Here is a 22123-nt window from a genome sequence, read left to right on the forward strand (position 1 = left end):
GGAGTTGTAGGTGGAGACCCAAGCTGTGACCAAAAACTTCTCAAATTATATTATGGCTCATAACTTACCCTGGATACATACAACATCCTATCTACGAGTAGATTATTACGCAGAATCTTCGGCTGAACGGTTAGATATGAAATATGAAATATCCACTTGAATGGTTAAGGAGATGTCATTTTCGGCTCTCCTGTGTATGGCAGCTAGGGGGTGTAATATACCAGGAGAATGGTCTTAACTTTAGCCGGCCGAATATGGGCTCCATGTTTAGGTAATTATGTCCTATTTGAAGATATGAACTTATATGGAAGGTGAGTTTTTAAATGTAAGTCTGTTTTTACGACCCCTTGGAATGTCTTTTGAACTCAGTGGAGGACTTTGTTTATGGCTTTACGAGCCCAGATTGCGGAAGTTAACAGACATCTAGGCCCCAGCTCAGTTGTGGGATTTATATCCATGACACCCTCCCATGGAGTTTGCTGCCTGTGATCTGCATCCAACAGACCACATGTCACTCAACAGAGAGGGAGGGGGGTAGAGGAAAGCTGATTTGGGAGTAGAGATGATACAGCATGGAAGATTCTTAACAAGATGGATGACCGTGTCCATCTCGGTGTGCATGATTGCTACAATATCCAGCATGATATTTTTCCCTATTGGAATCTGATGTGTTTTCAAAGTGTTCATTAATTTTTTTTGAGCGGTGTGTTTATTTTTAATAAAACTGGTTTTGGTTAAAGTTTTCTATCAGGCTTTTTTCTACTCCTGTGTGTTATTAATCCTATCTGTGTCCTTTTTTGCATACTCATTTTCTAACTTGTGTTAATGTTGTTTACTGTTACAGTCTGTACATCTGATAACGCAGCGCTAAGAAAATATAAAAGTAAGCCTTTCAGAAAGTAAATAGTCCTGCAATTTTGTAGAACAGAGATTTACATTTGAATTGGAATGAAAAAAAAACCACTTTCCTGAAAGCTTTTGGATTGCCTGAATATATTTTCTATTTTTTGTTTTTTTCTGGTTTATTATCCGCACTTATGGACTGATAATTACACCAATGTAGCTGCCTTCCACTCCTCTTATATCCTCAGATGGATAAAAATGACAAAATTACAAACTTTTTAGTGTGGCGCTACTAAATAGTGCTATAAAACACTTTCCTTCCTTATGTGTGCAAGACGTACATGCTATGGGTGCTTCCTCCTCAAATCCAATAATGTGATATTAAAATGTCCAACAAATGTATGATGTACAATACACCTCCCTCCACAGAAACAAATATATATGCTCCTGTGTGGAATTGTGCAACCACTGGGTTAAGGTGCACCCTAAAGTGCATGACGTCTTAGCTCTATCTTGCGCATGTGTGGAACAATAGAGTTTTCAAAAAGTGTGGTGCAGGAGAATAGACGCTGACTGCACAGAAGCAGCCTGAAAAGGTAACCAACAAGAAAGAGAGGCAGAGTAGACATAGTTCCTGCGAATCCTCACTATTGCAGTTCTGCTTTTTGGTTCTTTCGGTCAATCATTGGTGGAGTGGAGGAGAAGGAAATTCGGGGATACACGAGGTTCTATAAGAGGAGGTGCGGAGAAATTAAAGGTGGAAGCTATACTAAGCACATATGACTCGCCTGTAAAAAGGGAATCTAAATTTTTGCTGAGTGCAGACCAGGGGCGGACTGACAACTCATGGGGCCCCCGGGCAATAGGGGATCATGGGGCCCCTGTATCCTTGCCCAAACTCAAAAAAGCGTATGAAAAAGGTACCAGAGGCATCTCATGGGGCCCCCTACTGACCCCGGGCCCTCGGGCAGTGCCCAAGTTTCCAAATGGTCAGTCCACCCCTGGTGCAAACCCAACAGGGGTAAGGGAATGTACGAAGGAATGTAGCACTGCATTGAAATCAAGAGCACTTTAAAGTGGACTGCACTAAAGCACTTTGTGGGAGGAACTGCATATTGTGGGTGTCACAAATGTCTATCACTGTATAGACTCTGCACAGGAACACATTCGGTGTTTCAGTGGGGGAGGTGTCTTGTAGTATGCAGATATTGGAGCACTTTTTTGTATATTGTATTTGAGGATGTCCTGAATAACCACTGTTGCATAAATCCACACATATTTATGTTTCTATGGAGGGAAGTGTCTTGTTGTAGTACACCATAAATTTGTTGGAATTTTTAATTTAAATTTTAATATCACGTTATTGGATTTATTTGAGGAGGAAGCACACAGGGCATGTAAGTGTTGCACACTTAAGGGAGGACCATGTTTTTAGCACTATATAGTAGCGCCACACTGAAAAGTTTGTAATTTTGTGTGGGGGGGGGGGGGTTTGTATATAAAAAGATCATGCACAGTAATGGAATCACGCATGTAATCTTTTTGAAGCCTGGCAGTCCCCAATTTCTTTTAGTGGGTGTAATGAAAAACAGGCAATCGGGTGGCAGCAGTATCACCTGAAAGTGGTAGCTTAGCTGCCCTCTAAAAAAGTATCCACTGCAGATCGCTTTTCAGAGAATATACAAATATGAATTTAGAAAGTGGGAGTCTTTTTTGGAAATCTATTAACTTGAGTGAACCCTTTCAAAAAGTGACCGTATAAATGTTTATACCTTTCCACAGGTCGACTTCTTGTTGCTTGGTGGCGATCTTTTTCATGACAACAAACCTTCCAGGAAGACTCTACACACTTGTATGGAGCTTATGAGAAAATACTGTATGGGGGATCGCCCGGTACAGTTTGAGATTCTTAGCGACCAGTCGGTTAATTTTAGCTACAGCAAGTAAGTGTGGTGCATGTGAAGAGCAATGTGTGTTCTGTGTAGTAACACTGATACCTCTCTTTCTATAACCCATGGTTTTATTGGCATCTAAACTTGTGATTGTTGGTTTTTTTTTTATTTTTTAGTGCCAGCTGCTGGTAAAATAGAAAATTGCAGGTCACACAGAAGCAGTGGTTGTATAGACTGCTCTGTAAGTAACACAATTTCCAAGACGGCTTTGGAGTACGACTTTTAATGCAACTTTACACTCTCTGGCTCTAAGTTGAACCAGAGTCACATCAAAGTAGTGAAGGAACTTTAAAGTAGAAATATAGGCATTTTTTTTTAATAGAGTAAGGGAGGGTTATAACCCCTGTCAGATTTTTTTTTTTTGTCTTTTTATTTGGCACAAGGGTATACACAGTAGAAGTGGTGGAAATCCACATAATCTCACAATCAAGTCCAGACGGAGTTTACATAACTTCTCTGATATGGATAAACAAAGCTGATTCCTATGTGGTTAAGCCAACCCAGCTGTGAAATAGTACTGCATAATACTTGACAATCAAAACATCACATTGCAACCGCAGTACAGCGCAGGAGACGTATATAGCGTAGACAAAGCGCCCGCATACTGGTAGAGAAATTGATATGATCAGGCAGGTCGATGATGTGGATACAAGAAAAAAAAAGAGAGAAGGGAAGAACACAGAAAAAGAAGAAAAAATAGAGTATCAGGTGCACTCCATGGCCTTGTAGCTCCTGGGAATTGTCACAGTGGGTTTTCAAAGGTGTGGCACAGCTCCTTAACCCTATTATGTCTGTCTATAGAGTCATTCAAGGTGGCTGTTAGGCATTCCATCCTTTGGACATTCCGGATCCTGGTGTGAAGCTCCGTCAGAGAGAGCGGTTCATGCTGTTTCAATTTAAGTGCTACTAAGCACCTTGCTGCCATTAGAAGATGTGATAGCAGTCTTTTAGAAGTTTTAGAAAATTTAGAAGGGGGTAACCCCAAGATAAATGCTTTAGGAGTGAATGGGATCCAGTGGTGAAAGACTTGATGGATAAGGACGTGATCTGCTCTCCAGTAGGGTTCGAGGAGTGGGCAAGACCAATAAATATGTAAGAGTGTTCCCAGGCTGCTTTTGCATCTCCAGCAGCTTTCATTAGTGGAATATATAGATCAGAGCTTATCTGGGGTATAGTAGTAATTAAAAAGTATCTTATATTGGTGTACTCTGTGTAAGGTGCAGTTGGAGCACTTAGCCGCTTGTGACCAGATTGTCTGCCAAGTGGCAAAGGGAGCTCCTCATCCAATGCTTGTTCTCATCCCTGCATATAATGGTGCTTCGGAGGAGGATGGGAAAGTGTGGAGATGCGAACCTTATAGATTTGCTAGATGGGCCATCCAAACATATTCTCTCAAATGTGGTCAATCTAAGAATTGGAGGGATTTTGTCATAGATTCCCTGTCAGATTTTTTTTCGCCATCCATGTCAGATTCCTCCTCACTTCCTGTCCCATAGCCAAACAGAAAGTGAGAGGACATACCTGCAATGTAAGGGAATCCCTTGGGGACACCCAGATCATTAGAACTAGTGTCCCCATTGGAAGATTTCCCCTCTATTACTTTTTTGGGGACAACCCAAAATTTAGTATTTTCTTTTACTTTCATTTTCAATGATAATGGTAAACATGACAAATTGAGAGGGTGAATCTCCTTATAACGGGGCACAGACATTAATAAAAACTGACATCCATTCTAATCCTTCTCCACTCTGTCCAAAACTAAAAAAATGTTTTGCCTTCAGTTATACTGTAAGTCGCATATATCCGAATGGGTGCCATTGAAAACAATAGGCACATGACAAGTCGCATGACAAGTCACATAAGTGGTAATGGAGACTTAAAATTTAAATGTCACCCTTAAAGTGACACTAAACTCTTGTTTAAAAGGAAAAACACATCTACTCTTTAGGTGATAGTAAAACTATTTTTTAATTAAAATGGCAAACATGGTATACTTACCTGCTTTGTGTAATATTATTGGCACTGTAACATCTCTTCTGAGAGTGGCTATGTTTTCCATGGTCCTACTGTATGTACTGTTGCCTGGAGCAAAAAAAGGAGAGGTGTGGTAGCTAATGGAGGATGTTACAAGGAGGCCATTTCATGAAAAATAGATTGTAGGGTTATTAAGTAGTTAATGTGTATGGATTATTTTTGGATAATAAGGATATTGTTTGGTATCACTTTTAACTGAAAAAGAATGCTTGTTTTATTTACAGTTGAAGTTAAAGTGCATCAAACTTTGTAAAGAACGTGAAAGGGTTCGAGCCATTAGCATGTGTTTTTCCCAAAGTGAATTAATTTTTTTTACCTTTGGATTGCAATACAGTAGGCATACAGATCAAAGTGCAAGTGACGTTACAGTCTAGTTCCTGCTTAATTGCTTTTTGTGTCTCCATTGGGAGAGTCACCTCTCTTTTTTGTCCTGCTGACCATTGTCACAAAGATTTGTATATAAAGGAAAAATCAACAATCTTGAGTTGCGACAACAGGAATAGAGGGGGAAATCATACAAACCTGCCAGCTTTAAACTCTTTCCTGTGGTAGGTAAATTTAATTGTTTGACTTGAGCTTTAAATGGAAAAAAATAAAAAATAAAATGATTCTTCTGCCTTGGTTTATCCTGCCTTTACTTTGTCCTTTAGTAGGGTTTTGTGTTGTTTGTGATTGTGAGGCTCTTTGAGTTAAAGAATAAGTTCACTTTTAAAAAATGAATACATGCACTTGATTTTGCAGGTTGTTCTGGACATTAATACTGAAATTGTACAGATAGGCAACTCATATCCTCATATTGATTAGTGGTTCCAAATTAATAACTACTGCAGTAGGGAACAGACACAAAAAATATACACTCCGCATCTTTCAAAATCATTGTTCTGTTTATTCGGCACATTTGATGTTTTTGTTATGCACATGATTACGTAGGTATCACATTAATATTACAGTTGTACTTTTATGGTATCAAGGGGCGTTACATAGGCAGGTTAATTTCTAATCAAGATTTGCGCGACTGCAAACATGTATCGAAAACATTATTAGTGTTAGGTGCACAATGAGTGCAGTGTGCACTCATTTACAAATCATACAAACCAAAATACAGTTTTTTACAGAATTTACACATTTTCTTTACTGTCTCCCCTCTCTAGATCAGTATTTTACATTTTGATCACAGACCACACCTACTATCACCTTTAACCAGGAACCTCCATACATTTTAGTAGAACTAGTCCTGGCTTAGGAGGCAAAGGTAGTAAACCGAAAAAAAAAGAAAAATTCCTCTATAAGGTAATATCATAATGTTCTAGTATGCATCACATGCTAGCACATTATGTAAAACTTACCCTAAAATGAAACCCTCCAGCGGCGCACTGTCACTGCTGCAGAGGCTTCCATCTTCACTCTGTCTTCCTTCCAGATTTGTGAGCTCCGGTCATCTCACAGGCTGGGCCACCATGGTGTTACTCCCACGCATACGCGTGTGAGTCCCGGACCACGGCACAGTGCTCTGAAGGAATGGCACAGGTATGCCGTTCCTGCACAGTGCATGCGCCAGCTCTAAGAAAAAGAGAATATCTCCTAAACGGTGTACATTTAGGAGATATTCATTTTACCTACAGGTAAGCTTTACTACAAGCTTACCTGTAGGTAAAAGTAAAAAAAATTAGTTTACTGCCACTTTAATTGTGACCATGCTGACTTATCAGCATAGGTAAACATAGACTATTCTACATTTAAATGGAAGACATATAAAAGACAATATGACTTCAACATGGCTGAACTACTTTTCAAACCACATTAAATATACATACAGTATATCCCTTACTAAAGCATTTGAATAAATAATATTATACAGGTTTTATATAGCTCCAACAGTTTGCTCAGCACTTTAAATAGTACCCTAGACTGTGATTCCAAGAGGAAACCAAATTAAACACAGATAATTTCATTTAGTCTTTTTTGCAGTGTCTGGTATGAATACAGGTGACTTTTCCTTCACATTTTGTAATTTGTACATGAAATAGACGATGTATTGCGTCTCCAAACATACCCTCATATATATAAATGTCTCCAATGTATAAAAATCCACCAGTCACCTGGCTTAGTTTGTGAGATCCTTCCAAACTGTTAGGATCTGGAATTTGGGGGGAAAACCCATAAATGAGTTTGTAAAAAACCTTAAGAGATCAGCAACATTCTCAGAGATGTCCCAGTTACATATATTCCAGATGAGGACTTCAGCTGCTGAGGAAGATATAAGCAAGTGAGCGCCACAATTCCAAACAAAATCTCTTGTCTGTATATCCCTTAGGGGATTAAAAAATATGAAGACATTTCTAGTTTTTGACATTTCCCTTAGTTACTCTACTTTCACCACTACATTGTAGATGGTAGGGGCTGTAAAATAAAACCTCAAAACGTCTTGTAAGGACTTTTACTTCTTGTAAAAGACGTTCCTCTGTTACTCTCTGTAGTCTCTGGGACTCTGTACTTACAAACTACTTCTGATAACTCTCTTTACTGTGGCCTTTGCAGTAGCATTTGCCACTGGCCAAACTTTGGGCCATTCAGAAAATATGTCCATAGAGACCAGTGGTGGTCTTGACTGACTTGGGCGTCTGAATATATCCTTTTGTATTCTCTGGAAGGGATGTTCAGGTTTTGGTAATATCTTTGGTAACAGGTAAAACAAGGAGCAGTATATTCAAAAACAGCCGTGGTGGACCCTAGCGCTGTTCCATTCTTTTTTACTAAGGCAGCCATAACTGCTTTTGACTGATGACATGTGTCAAACTGAAGGGAAAAGAGTGACTGGTAGACATAAAAGATCACCTTTTTTCCAAAATCGTGTTTCGTAGGAAGTTGCCCCCACTGTGGACCACTTGTTCTTCTTTCTCTGGGATCCTCAAAGTTAAATTATTAATCCCAGCTCTACTGGGCCAGAACTAGGTTGGAATCTGAGTTGCGCAGACTCGGCAAGTGTCCGGGGTTGTAATGCAGCATTCTTATTCACCTGGTCTGCTTCCACTGTGTGCGTTTTATTTTTAGTATGGCTACCTTAGCAAGAGGCTGGAGATCTGCCTCGTCCCTCAGTAGAAAATAGATCTCGCTATGCCAAGGTGGTGGTTCAGATTCTGATCTGCCCAGAACGTCATGTTCTAGTCTCGTTCAATATGATCATGACAGGTACGAACAATTAATAGGATGTTTTCCCCAACTAGTAATGTCTGGATATGGGGGGATCGGCCCATACAGCCAAGTGCATCTCTTGCTTTGCAGGTGGAGGATGCCGGATATGGACTCTGTGAAATTCTGCTTTAACTGCAGGATGTTCTGTTGACTTCATTGGGTGTAATCATCTGGGTCTAGGCCTGACCACTGATAAGCCCTCTTCCTCATCTGCTTCCCAGGCTTATGATAGAGGGCCTTCTGGTAATCTTTTCTGTTCAGGATTGACCCTGGCATATGTGCTTCCCTTATGGTTTCTCACTGTGGCTCCAGTCTTTGGATTTAGGGAGTCAGGAGCATCCCTAAATCTCTCTTATAATGCTTGAGGATTGGAAGGATATCCAAGCTATGGGGCTTTGTCTCCTAGGGGTGGCTTCCCCATATGTCAGTAAGGTTGAGCTAGGGTTCAGCTCTTAGCTCTATCAAATCTAAATGATTCCAGATGTTACTCTAGATATATTTTGATTACGTATGTTAATCCTCTGTTCCTTGCCTAAGTCCTTGTTTGGGGAGTTCTCTTGTACTCTTCCCCTTGCCCATGGTGGCACCATTATTTTGGGCTGGCCTACAAATATCTTTGTTTTCTGCTGTCCATTCCTCGTGTAGGTGGTAGGTCTATTATAACCCAAAGGTGGAAAATATTCTTTATCCCTCTTGACTCCAGGAAAATGATTTTATGGCAAATACAAACATTGTAGATGTAAGGTAGAAAACTTCAGAATACTGTTAAAATAAGTAAAGAAATCAGCACAGCATGTTCTGGAGAAGTATAAAAATATAGATGTTGCAGACTGGAGTTCTGCTTCAAATACAAATGACCAAATATGCCGTGGTAAGAATATTAATTTGTCTGCATTTTAGTTCTGGACGCATTGTTTTTCTCAGTTCTTCATATCTTCCCACCCTAAAATCTGTTCACAACAAGCCATTTTAAATACAACTTTATCTACATTGTGTCTAATGTAACTCCCTGTTCTCCCATTCTTTTTGACTTTGACGTGTCCTCTCTCTGCTTCTTGTGTCTGGATTGCTGCTTGATTATTTTACATTCTTGGGTATTGGCAATTGTGTGTGTGTAATTTTTTTCTCCACACCTTTGCTGGTGTTTAAATGGTCTGCCTTGTTGTATCCTAGCTATCTGATTTTAATTTATCTAGGACTGCAGAATACTAACACAGAAACATGGATGACTGATTTTGGCAGTTTGTGATCTTGTACGCAAGTGTACAGATTCGAGAATGTAACTTGAACAATCAACTGGAGCACCTGAAAAGGTTTTACTCTGTCTGACAGCCATATCTGATACCTTCTTGGAATTCACAGTTGCTTTCCCACTCTCAGATTAAAACCCAAATGGCTTTTTATTGCTGTAAGCAGTAAGACTGAGTAAACCGTAATGACTGTTGGTGTCCTGTACTGTTTTAAACTACTGCAAAAGAAAAAAAAAGAAGGGGAGTTTGTGTAGTTAGTTAAAAAACCTACCTTTGCCATGGCTTCCATTCTGTAGAGGTTTCCAACACCATTCTTGAGGCATTTTGGATTCTGTATTTATGTAACCAATAAAGAATTTACATTAACCACTTGACCTCTGAAGATTTATCCCCCTTCCTGATCAGGCCATATTTTGCCATACGGTACTGCTTTATTTTAACTGATAATTGTGCAGTCATGCAATGCTGTACATAAATTAATTTCCCACAAATAGAGCTTTCTTTTGGTGGTATTTCATTTTTTGTGCTATAAACCAAAAAACTGAAAATTTTGAACCCCCCCCCGCCCAGTATTTTTTACGTTCTGCTATAAAACATATCCAATAAAAAACAAATTGCTTCATACATTTAGACCAATATGTCTTCTGCTACATATTGTTGATAACAAAAATCCCAGTATGTGTATATTGATTGGTTTGCACAAAAGTTATAATGTCTACAAACTATAGTATATATACTGACTTTTTTTTTTTTTGCTATACTAGTAATGGTGGTAATCAGCGACTTATAGCGGGACTGCAATATTTCGGCAGAGAATCAGACACTAACTGAGACTTTGTGGGAACCAGTGACATTAATACAGTGATCAGGGCTACAAATATGTATTGACACTGTACTAATGACACTGGCTGGAAAGGGGTTAACATCTAGGGTGATCAAAGGGTTAACTGTGCCTAGCTAAGTGTAATGTTTACTGTGTGTGCTGTGTTTACTAGGTAGTGTACTGGATTTTATTCCCTGCTTGCAGGGAAAGAGAATCCAGCACATTGCTGCTGACGGGACACAGCTCTGCCTTGTTTGCATAGGCAGAGCTGTGTTCCGTCAGTTTCCTACACGATCGGAGGGTGCCAGTGCTCATCCATTGGCCGTCGCCTGCTGATCAGCTTCTGCTGTGACCAATCACAGCAGAAGCGGTGCGCATGCACTACCAAGAAGTGCAGAATCACGTTTATATACGTGGTCCTGCACAATGCGGCTGCCCTGTAGCAGTATATATGCTGTGGGGCAGTCGGCAAATGGTCAATAAGCTCCCGAATTAACAAAAAAAGACCGAAAATTAAAAAAAAAAACACGTTTTTCTTTGTTTCTGTTATAAAATGTTGCAAATAAATAATTGTTCTTCATAAATTTAGGCCGAGATGTATTCTGCTACATGGCTTTGGTAAAAATAACCCATATTAGGATGTATTATTTAGTTTGTAGGAAAGTTATAGAGTTCACAAACTATGGTATAGAGCTGAAAATTGATCAATCCTGAAGTACTGACAGCCAATCTAATTTCTTGAGGTCTAAGAATGTCAGAACAGTACAGATATCCCCCAAATTACCACTTTTTGCAAAGTAGACAGTCCAACGTACTTCAGAAGAGGCATGGCGAGTTTTTTGAAGTTGTATTTTTTTGTCATAATTTTTCAGAAAATTAAAAAATTAAAAAAATAATTTTCACAATTTTTTTTTTTTTACATACTGTCACCAGTGCAGTACAGCGTCATCATATAACTGGCATGGCAGTGATCAGGGACACTGACTGGTGACAGTATGAAAAAAAAATATCTTTATTTTTTTATTTTTTTTTAACTTTTTATTATTTTTTTTTCTTTTTTTTAAGATTTTGTTTTCATATTTCACTATGACCAAAGTAGTATAATGTTACCATAGTAACGTACTACTTTGGGGAAGTGATCAGTATTTTTTTTTTTTTTTCCACAATTTGCTTATAACAAATAATTACTTTGCTATAAGCAAGCATTTACCTGAATGACATCAATTCATTCAGGGTTTTTTTTTTTTTGTGCTTAGCTGTGATTTGGCCACGGCTAATCACATGACACAGCTGGGCTGTGATTGGCCCAGCTTGTGCATGTGATTGCTGTGACCAATCACAGCTAGACACACTAGTATACAATGGTTGGCATGAATGAAGCCATCCATTGTATTCAACTGTCATGTGGCCTGCTGTGATTGGTCACAGCAGATCACATGGTACCGGCAACGGTGTCGGTACTCAGATCTGTCATTGGCCGTGTCCGAGGTACACGGCCGGTGATAGATTGCGCCGCTGCGCGGCTCTGCAGGCGCACAAACTGCGTATGTCCGGGAGGACGCCATATGGCGTCTACCCGGAACGGTGAGGGATTTTGCTGGCCGCCAAACGGCCATTGGCTGGGCGGCAAAAGGTTAACCACCTCCCGTCCGGCTGTTGTATATAAATATAAATTTTGGCAAGATTTATTATGAAATATTTAAAGAAAAACACCTTTTTTTAAATTTTTGACTTTTTCATTTATATAGCAAAAAAAAAAAAAAAAATCCCAGCGGTGACTATATACCACCAAAATAAAGTTTTACAGTCATGGCCGAAATTGTTGGCACCCTTGATATTTCTCCAGGAAATCATGTATTTCTCACGAAACGTATTGCATTAACACATGTTTTGCTATACACATGTTTATTCCCTTTGTGTGTATTGGGACAAAACAAAAAAAGGGAGGAAAGAAAGCAAATTCGACATAATGTCACACAAACCTCCAAAAATGGGCTGGACAAAAGTATTGGCACCCTTTCACAACTGCGGATAAATAAGAATGTTACAAGCATGTGATGCTCCTGTAAACTCACCTGGGGCAAGTAACAGGTGTGGGCAATATAGAAATCACACCTGAAAGCAGATAAAAAGGAGAGACGTTCACTTAACCTTTGCATTGTGTGTCTGTCTGTGCCACACTAAGCATGGACAACAGAAAGAGGAGACGAGAACTGTCTGAGGACCTGAGAACCAAAATTGTGGCAAAATATCAACAATCTCAAGGTTACAAGTCCATCTCCAGAGAACTAGATTTGCCTTTGTCCACAGTGCGCAACATTATCAAGAAGTTTGCAACCCATGGCACTGTAGCTAATCTCCCTGGTCGTGGACGGATGAGGAAAATTGATGAAAGATTGCAACGCAGAATAGTCCGGATGGTGGATAAGCAGCCCCAAACATGTTCCAAAGACATTCAAGCTGTCCTGCAGGCTCAGGGAGCATCAGTGTCAGCGCGAACTATCCGTCGACATTTAAATGAAATGAAACGCTATGGCAGGAGACCCAGGAGGACCCCACTGCTGACACAGAGACATAAAAAAGCAAGACTACAGTTTGCCAAAATGTACTTGAGTAAGCCAAAAGCCTTCTGGGAAAACGTCTTGTGGACAGATGAGACCAAGATAGAGCTTTTCGGTAAAGCACATCATTCTACTGTTTACCGAAAACGGAATGAGGCCTACAAAGAACAAAACACAGTACCTACGGTAAAATATGGTGGAGGTTCAATGATGTTTTGGGGTTGTTTTGCTGCCTCTGGCACTGGGTGCCTTGACTGTGTGCAAGGCATCATGAAATCTGAGGATTACCAAAGGATTTTGGGTCGCACTGTAGGGCCCAGTGTCAGAAAGCTGGGTTTGCGTCCAAGATCCTGGGTCTTCCAGCAGGACAATGACCCCAAACATACGTCAAAAAGCACTCAGAAATGGATGGCAAAGAAGCGCTGGAGAGTTCTGAAGTGGCCAGCAATGAGCCCAGATCTAAATCCCATTGAACACCTGTGGAGAGATCTTAAAATTGCTGTTGGGAAAAGGTGTCCTTCCAATAAGAGAGACCTGGAGCTGTTTGCAAAGGAAGAGTGGTCCAAAATTCCGGGTGAGAGGTGTCAGAAGCTTATTGATGGTTATAGGAAGCGACTGATTTCAGTTATGTTTTCCAAAGGGTGTGCAACCAAATATTAAGTTAAGGGTGCCAATACTTTTGTCCAGCCCATTTTTGGGGTTTTGTGTGACATTATGTCATATTTGCTTTTCTGCCTCTGTTTTATATTTGTTCCAATACATACAAAGGGAATAAACATGTGTATAGCAAAACATGTGTTAATGCAATACCTTTTTTGTGTGAAATACTTGATTTTCAGGAAAAATATCAAGGGTGCCAACAATTTCGGCCATGACTGTATCTGTCTAAAAAAAAAAATGCTAAAAAATTTGTATGGGTACAGTCTTGCATGACTGCGCAATTGTCATTCAAAGTGTAATAGTGCTGAAAGCTTAAAATTGACCTGGACAGGAAGGGGGTAAAACTGTCTGGACTTGAAGTGGTTAAATGAAATATCATCAAGTTCTTATATTTTTCTGCTGTAATCTCAGTTTTATGAAATAAGCATATGCTTGGATCTTTCAAGATATTAGTCCCCAATATCTCCTGTGCTTGGTGAATGAACACATAGGTGATTTCTCTACATGCTGCATGTGTGCCATATTCGGTGTATTGTACCACCTAGTTAAACATTTATAATTCATTTCCACCAAAGTCATATCTATAGCCCCGTGCGTTAATGTAAATATTTTCTATTTTTGTTGCTTGTTGAATGATGTTCCGAGTTCCCTTTCCCATTTTTCCATATATGGCGGGGAATTAGATCTTGCTGTTGCAGAAAGAATTTTATAAATATGGGAAGTACCATGTTTCTGTATCTTACTTGCACTAAACAGTTGTTCAAATGGATTTAAATTCTCCATTGTCCTTAATGGCTTTGAGAGTATTGCAACAAAGTGTCTTAATTGAAAATATTGCCACTCATCTAACATAAAGAACACCTCTTTTTTATTTTATAGCTCCTGATAGGAACATATTTCTCCTTTTTTCATTATGTCTTTTAACTGTGTATTCCCTTTCCTTATCCATTTACCGGAAATTTTTCCTTCCCAGGTGGGAAAAATGGTATTAACATTGAATTAAATTCCCATCCCATTTGTTTGTGATTTACCTCCCAAACCTTAATTACATTTTGTTTATAAGTGCTCGTGCTTTCAGCCAACTTACAATACTGATGTGGCAACCAACAATCCTATTTAGTTGTGTCTCACTTAATGTATTTTCTATATTAACCCAACTTTTCCCTATTGCATTATATGTCCAATCAAAAATACGTGACAATACAGAATAATAATATCTCTTAAAGTCCGGTACATTTAAACCCCTATTTTATTTATCTCTACACAGCACTTCATAGCTTATTCTTGTTTTTTTTTTCCCCAAGTAAACCTCAATATCATTTTCTTAATTACTTTAAAATAGGTTCACGGAAGCTGTATGGGTAGCATATGAAATTTATATAGGATTTTCGGGACAATTATCATTTTTACCAGATTTATCCATCCTATCCAGGAGAGTGGTCCTCAATTCATCCTTTATATCATTTATTAATGGGATGTAGTTTATTTTATATGGATTCTTAGAGGACGAGGTTAATTTTATTCCCAGATATTTTAGTTCTCTTTCTCTCCATGCAAAGGGGAATTCTCTCTGCAAGACCTTTTTTTTCAATTATCGGAACATTAACATTAAGAATCTCTGATTTAAACGGGTTGATTTTTAAATTTGATAAATCTCCATAATATTTCATTATTCTCATTAGATTGGGTAGTGTCAGCTTAGGGTTTACCACATAAAATAGCATATCATAAGCGTATGTTGCCACTTTATGTTCTATCTCTCCTCTCTGTATCCCTTTTACATCCAGGCTGTTTCGTACTGTTGCCAGGAGAGGCTCTAAAGATATCACAAACAACAGGCGAAAGCGGACACCCTTGTCTTGTCCCATTATACATTTTAAAAAAACTCTTGATAATGAGCCATTGACCTTTACTGTGCCTGATGGTTGGCTTTAAAGCTTTCCTATCCACGCTCTCATTTTTTGACCAATCCCCAGAACCTCCAATGTATCCATCATAAAGCCCCAATCTGCGCTATTGAAAGCCTTCTCAGCGTCTACCGATAAGATCAATATGGGGGGTTTTCTCTCTCACTTTTTTCTATGAGGAATAATGATCTTAGCCCATTATCTTCTCCCTCCCTCCCAGGAACAAATCCTACTTGATCTAAATGAATCCATTGCGGCATTAAGACTTTCAGCCTAGTAGCCAGAACGTTCACCAATAGTTTCATATCCATATTTAACAGTGAGATAGGCTAGTAACTAACCCATTGGGTCCTATCTTTCCCCTCTTTCTGTATGATTGTAATATGTGCTTGCAATGACTCCTCCCTCATTTCCATTCTGCCTCATAGTGCATGCATATGTGTACACAGTTTAGGGACTAATTGTTCTTTAAATTTCTTATATCATCTCGCAGTATACCCGTCTGGCCCAAGACTCCTCCACACAACTGTATCCTTCAGTACCTCCTGAATTTCTTCCTGTGTATTGTTTTTTCTAGAAGAGCGAAGAGATCCTCTTCCAATCTCGGTAGTCCCGCCTCTTTTAAATATGTCTGTCTTTTTTTAATTTTTCTTCTCCTTTTAGGTTTTTTTGGGTTCACTTCATACAACTTCCTATAATATTTGTTTAATACACTAACGATATCAGTGGTTGCGTACACCATTTCACCATTATCATCTTTAATTCTCTCTATATAATTCCTTGATTTCTTATTTTTCAGTGCTCTCATTAAATATTTATCAGGTCTAGTCCCCCACTGATATCTTTCTCTTGCCATCATGTTAAATATTCTCCTCGTTTCTTGCTTGATTAAGTTACTTAATTTGTCTCTTTTTTTTTTTTTAATATTTTCTGTTGTGTGTCTTTTACTTTTCTCTTTTTATGTAGTTGTTCTAGATCATATAGTTCCCTTATGAATGTATTTATTTTCTTTTGCCGTTCTTTCTTTTTTTCTGCTCCAATTGCTATCAAAATTCCCCTGATATATGCCTTATGTGCTTCCCACACCGTAGCAATTGAGACTCCTTCAGTCTCATTTATTTCATAGTATTGTTCTATTTCTTTTTTTACTCTCAGTGCCATCTCGTGATCCTGGAGGAGTGTCTCATTCAGTTTCCACATATTTATATTATCTTGCTCTTTTCCCCATAATAGCGTTATTACGACAGGTGCATGGTCCAATATTGTTGTGACTTCTATATTTAACCAACGACTCCAAGAGTCTGTGTTCTATCAATATATAATCTAATCTGGAATACATCGCATGTGCAGGAGAATAGAATGTATAATCCCTTTCTCTAGGATGTTTAATTCTCCATACATCTATCAGCTGACACTGATATAGCATACTTCACATAGATTTCAATCTCTACCTCCATCTCTCTGTACCTGCGACGTCGTATCAATCTGAGGATCCCTGCAACAATTAAAATCTCCTGCCACAATTAATTTGCCCTTCTTAAAATCTGAAAGCTTTCTTAATATATTCTTCAAATAGGCCACTGGACTGCTTTTGTGGCAATGTATATGTACCATTGTTCTTATTGCCCCCCTCCCCCTTCCATTGTACATTCTATTTCCTGTAACCCCCCCCTTCAGGAACAGAAGTCGACCTTCCGGATCCTCCAACCTAAATCTTAAATTTTTAGCTATACCAATTGCTACCCCCTTAGCACGTTTAGTTGGTGAGTCTGCATAATACCAGGTTGGATAATATTTAGAATATAACTTAACGTTTGTTTCCTGTAAAAGTTCGGTCTCCTGTAGGAACATTACTGAAATAGATCTCTGTTGTAATTCTGTGAGAATCTTATGCCTCTTCCCTGGGGTATTCAATCCCTTTCAATTATAGGTCATAAAGTTAACCTCCTCCATTTCCCATGTTTTTTTCTTTTTTCTCCAACTAACTTTGTCTCAATGAAAGTATGATCCTCCATCTGGAGGAACACGTAGATATCCCCCCCACTGTTCTTTTCACCCCCCTCCTTTTCACTCGCATTTCCTTGGGATCTTCTTATTCTATGTACTCTATCGATCTTCAAGTGCTCTGTTACTGATCTGTCCATTATTGTATTAAACATTTTCTTTGTTTTCTCCATCAAATCTTCTCCTTGTGAAGTCTCGGGCAAACCCCATATCCTCAAATTACTCCTATCTCTTTTTTTTTGATCTTCTAATTTATATAGCAGACTCCTTTGCTCCTTCGGCATCACCTCCATTTGTTTTTCTAGATTTATTATTTGGGCATGTTTGTCCAGTTTTCCCTCCGTTTCTTCTACTTGTGACAAAACTTGCCCCAGGTCTTTATGTAATACCGCCCTCTCCTGTTTTATAGACCATTCCAATCTCATAAACATATCTATTTCATATTTAGTAGGCATTTGAGGAGTCTTTTCTTGTTCTTCAACATCTTCTATAGCCAACTCCTTTTCTATATCTTCAATTTCTATGCTTTGGCTCATATTAGGTACTCCCATAGAAAATCTGCAGCGAGCACTGCTGATGTTTCCCATCTCCCGTCTTCCATTTAATCCCTGTTGTCTCCTTGGGGTTTTACCCTCTGGTATTTTCGCTTGTGAGGGCAGATAGTTTTTGATTGTACTTGTTTGGGATGATCTAGACCAGCAATGGGCAAACTACGGCTCGCGGGCCGTATACGGCCCGGCGGACCTTTTAATCCGGCCCGCGGAGCTAGGCTCCCGCTAGGCTCCTCTCACAGTCCGCCCTGAAGACCGGTGTAGCATGAAAATCTGTCTCCTATGAGGATCTGTCCCCCTCGACGTATCTGCGCATGTGCCAGAGATCGCCGATCGGCTGCTAATGCCTGAAACTGGCACATGCGCAGATACGTCGAGGGGGACAGATCCTCATAGGAGACGGATTTTCATGCTACACCGGAACGGCGCGGGAACACGGCGAGAGGAACGCGCGGAGCAAACGGTTGAAAAATCGCTGCGCAAATACTGTGTGATGGCAAAAAATTTCAACACCCATCATTTGATTTTCTAGGGCCTCTGCTTTAAAAAATATATAATGTTTGGGGTTTCAAAGTAAGGTTCTAGCAAAAGAAAAAGTTTTTTCATGTGAATAAAAAGTGTCAGAAAAAGGCTTGGTCTTCAAGAGTGGGTGATGTGTGAAATAAGCTTCTAATGTTGGCCCTGAAATTCCAAGATAGTAGAAGCAACTCCTCCAAATGACCCCTTTTTTGAAAATAGACACTCCAATGTATTTGCAAAGAGGCATGATAAGTATTTTGCATATCTAATTTGTTGCCACATGTTTTTGGAAAATGAAGAAAGAAAAACATTTTTTTTTCTTTTTTTAATTTTCAAAACCCTGTGACAAAAATGATATCTGTAAAATACTCACCATGCCTCTTATCAAATTCCTTGGGGTGTGTACTTTCCAAAAAGGGGTCATTTGGGGGAAGGGGGGGGGTGTTTGTACTATCCTGGCATTTTAGAGCCTCCGAAACTGTGTTCGGTAGTGGTAGAGTGATACGAGGAAATATGCCCTTTGAAAGCCTGGAGCTGCTCATTGGATTTTGGGTGCCTGTATGTAGCTAGGCTGCCAAAAAGTCTCTCACATGTGGTATCCCCATACTCAGAAGAAGTAGGAGGATGTGTTTTGAGGTGTTTATTCCACATATACCCATGGCATGCATGAGCAATATATCATTAAAGTGACAGCTTTGTGTTTAAAAACAAAAAAGGGTATTTTCCTAAAAAGTTTTGGCTAAAAAGAAAATGTTCCATGGACTCAACATGCCTCTCTGCAAAATCTTTGGGGTGTCTACTTTCCAAGAAGGGGTAATTGGGGGGGGGGGGGGGGGGATTTTACTGCCCTGGTATTTTAGCAATTTTAGGCAGTCAGAAAGTAAAAGCTGCATAAATTCTAAAATATATACCATAGTTTGTAGACGCTATAACGTTCACGCAATCCAATTAATATACATGTGTAGGGATTTTTCTTTATAAAAGACATAGCAGAATACATTTTGGCCTAAATTTATGACTAACTTTGAGTTTATTAGATATTTGTTATAACCAAAAGTGACAAATATTGATTTTTTTTTTTCAAAATTTTCAGCCTTTTTTTGCTTATAGCTCAAAAAGTAAAAACCACAGAGGTGATCAAATATCACCAAAAGAAATCTCTATTTGTGTGAGAATAAAGGGCATAAATTTTGTTTGGGTACAGCAATGCACGACCACACAATTACCAGTTGAAATAGTGCAGTGCCAAACTGCAGACAATGGCCTTGTCACAAAGTGGGGTAAATCTTCCGGAGGGCAAATGCTTAATCTATAAAATATACAGAAAAATTATTTTTTGGAAGCCAATACTACGAGACCAACTTTTTATTAAGATATTTCTTCATCACCTCTTGTCTCAGATTAGTTTTCATCTTCTGTTGACATTTATTTCTCGGATCATCATTTAATTTCCTGCAGTGAACTACTATTCCTCAGTTTTGCCGCCTTCTCATATTGCTCTTGCAACAAAACTACATTATTTTCTCCCATGTTTTCAGCTCTTATTACTAAATCTTAATGGGATTTTAACTGTCTTCAGGGAAACGATAGCACGTTTTCAATGAACCTATACCTAGGGATCGTGTCTAAATTTTGATCAACAGAGATCACTTGTCAGATGGCAAGGGTAACGGAGTCAGCAGAAGTAATCACAAGTCCCGCAAATGACTGAGAGAAATGAGAGCAGGGCTTGTATAGATCATATAGCAAACAACACCATGGTATGTTTACTGTGTCACTGCAATGAGTTGGCCACACTCTCCATCAAGGGAAAAAAAGAGCGCGCCTTCTAAGTGCAGCAGTTAAAACTCTGTAATAAACCGTATAATAGAGGCAACTCACAAAAGCATATTGAGGAGTGCTTGTCATGTAATCGGCATCCATTACGGCCTGAAGAGGGAGTACACATGCTCCAAACGAGCGCCACTCCCCGCTACCCACGTGATTGGATGTGACGTCCACGTCTCCTCCATTGCCTGTTCCTAGTGTCCCGCAACTCGCCGGAAATGCTGGGAGCCACCAGCATCGCCGCCTGTCACCGGACCCACAACCTGGCACAATGACCCACATCTCACCACACAGCGGATGCCGATTACATGACAAGCGCTTTCTACTATGCTTTTGTGAGTTGCCTGTATTCTATGTTTTATTAAAGAGTTTCAACTGCTGCACTCAGGTGCCACTCTTTTTTCACTTGGTCTCCTCACAGGGTCTTCTTTTGCTCTCTATCACCTGGCAGCCTACAAGTAACTCAAATTTTAAGGCCCACAATAGATCCTAAAGGACAATGTTTTATTCATACCAAGACTTTTATATACTTTCATATTGTTCTTGACCTGTGCTTATCCTGCAGACACCATTTCAGCCCTTTCTGAGTGCGCCAAATACCTGTTTCAATTCAAACTTTCCATCCAATCCTTTGTCAGAAGATGCAGCAGCACCACATATTGCAGTGCTACACCACCTTCACAAAGTCTCTGCCCTCGCTGCTTTTGGAGTTCTGTGGTCAATTGACATGTAGTCTTGCATTGTTAGTGAAAGCAATAAACACAACTATGTAGCACTGTAAAGCAATAAGCAAAATCTGTGTACAGTACCTAATGAACAAATATGTCTCTCACCATGTACATGTATAATTAGAAACTCTATACAGGACATGTTTTCTTTAAAGCACACATAAAATTATTTACATATAGAGGATCTCTTACACATGTATATCTAAATACTTAGGAAGGAGCTGTGCATTATGTTTTAACATCTGCTGTTCATGTGCTTTAATATTTAAATGATAACATGGTTATTCCAAGGCTTTCAAAATTTACTGAAACTCTCTTTAAAAACTCATATATGGCATTTTTTATGATTAATGAAGGCTTACCGGATGACTTTCAATGAAATTTTTACACTTGGTATTACCCAGTTCATTTAGGTTGCACAAACTCAGAAATTCAGTGACTTAAAACTGATCACTTACACTAAAACATTGGGACTATTTATTTTTGTTTGCACAATGCTACTAATCATTTGCTATCCTTACTAAAAAAAAACTGTATTGACTTATTTTTCCGAGCACATACAGTACCACAAACCAGTTTCATACGTAGTATAATATTTATTCACTGGGACTCTCATCAGAGCCCAAATGTGTGGTCCACTCTTCACCAGAAAATGAACAAGGCCAAATAAAAGTCTACTTTTCAGGAAATAATCAGCAAACTGTTTCTTTCCCTCCAATTATAATTTTGTATTAGAGTTTCTACATTTTTTTAGTCATTTAGGGTAAATTTTAATATCCAGTGGGTTAGATATACAGCAATGCTTTCACTGTACTAATTCCTACAAAGGATAGAAACAAGATATAAAGTGATGTTCTGAAATTATACAGAGATTTTGATCAGGGCCCTCTTAACCCTCTTGTATTTTATTGTATTTTATTTGTACTGTCTTCCTTGATTTTGTAAAGTACTGTGCAAACTGTCAGCAGGTCAAGAAAAGGGGGGGACAAGCGAGCGCCCCCCAACCTCTGAACCATACCAGGCCACATGCCCTCAACATGGGGGGTGCTTTGGCACAGGGGGGGCTCCCCCCAATGCACCTTGTCCCCATGTTGAGGGGACAAGGGCCTCTTCCCCACAAACCTGGCCGGTGGTTGTGGGGGTCTGTAGGCAGGGGGCTTATCAGAATCTGGATGCCTCCTTTAACAAGGGGGCCCCCAGATACTGCCTCCCCCCATGGGAATGAGTATGGGGTACATGGTCCCGATACTCATTAATAAAAAAACAAAAAGT

General features: G+C 39.3%; 1 protein-coding gene across 1 annotated transcript in view; it reads left to right on the forward strand.

Annotated features, from left to right (window-relative positions):
* Nucleotides 1-22123, forward strand: part of MRE11 (MRE11 double strand break repair nuclease) — a 434841-nt gene that overhangs the window by 51716 nt on the left and 361002 nt on the right. Inside the window, exon 4 of the mRNA XM_089655629.1 lies at nt 2626-2786. Within this exon, the coding sequence (XP_089511755.1) occupies nt 2626-2786 (161 nt within the window). The remainder of the gene's footprint in view (nt 1-2625; nt 2787-22123) is intronic.

Source organism: Staurois parvus, unplaced genomic scaffold (assembly GCF_062004578.1).
Source record: "Staurois parvus isolate SC_StPar_1 unplaced genomic scaffold, SC_StPar_1.0 ptg000858l, whole genome shotgun sequence".
Taxonomy (NCBI): Eukaryota; Metazoa; Chordata; class Amphibia; order Anura; family Ranidae; genus Staurois; species Staurois parvus.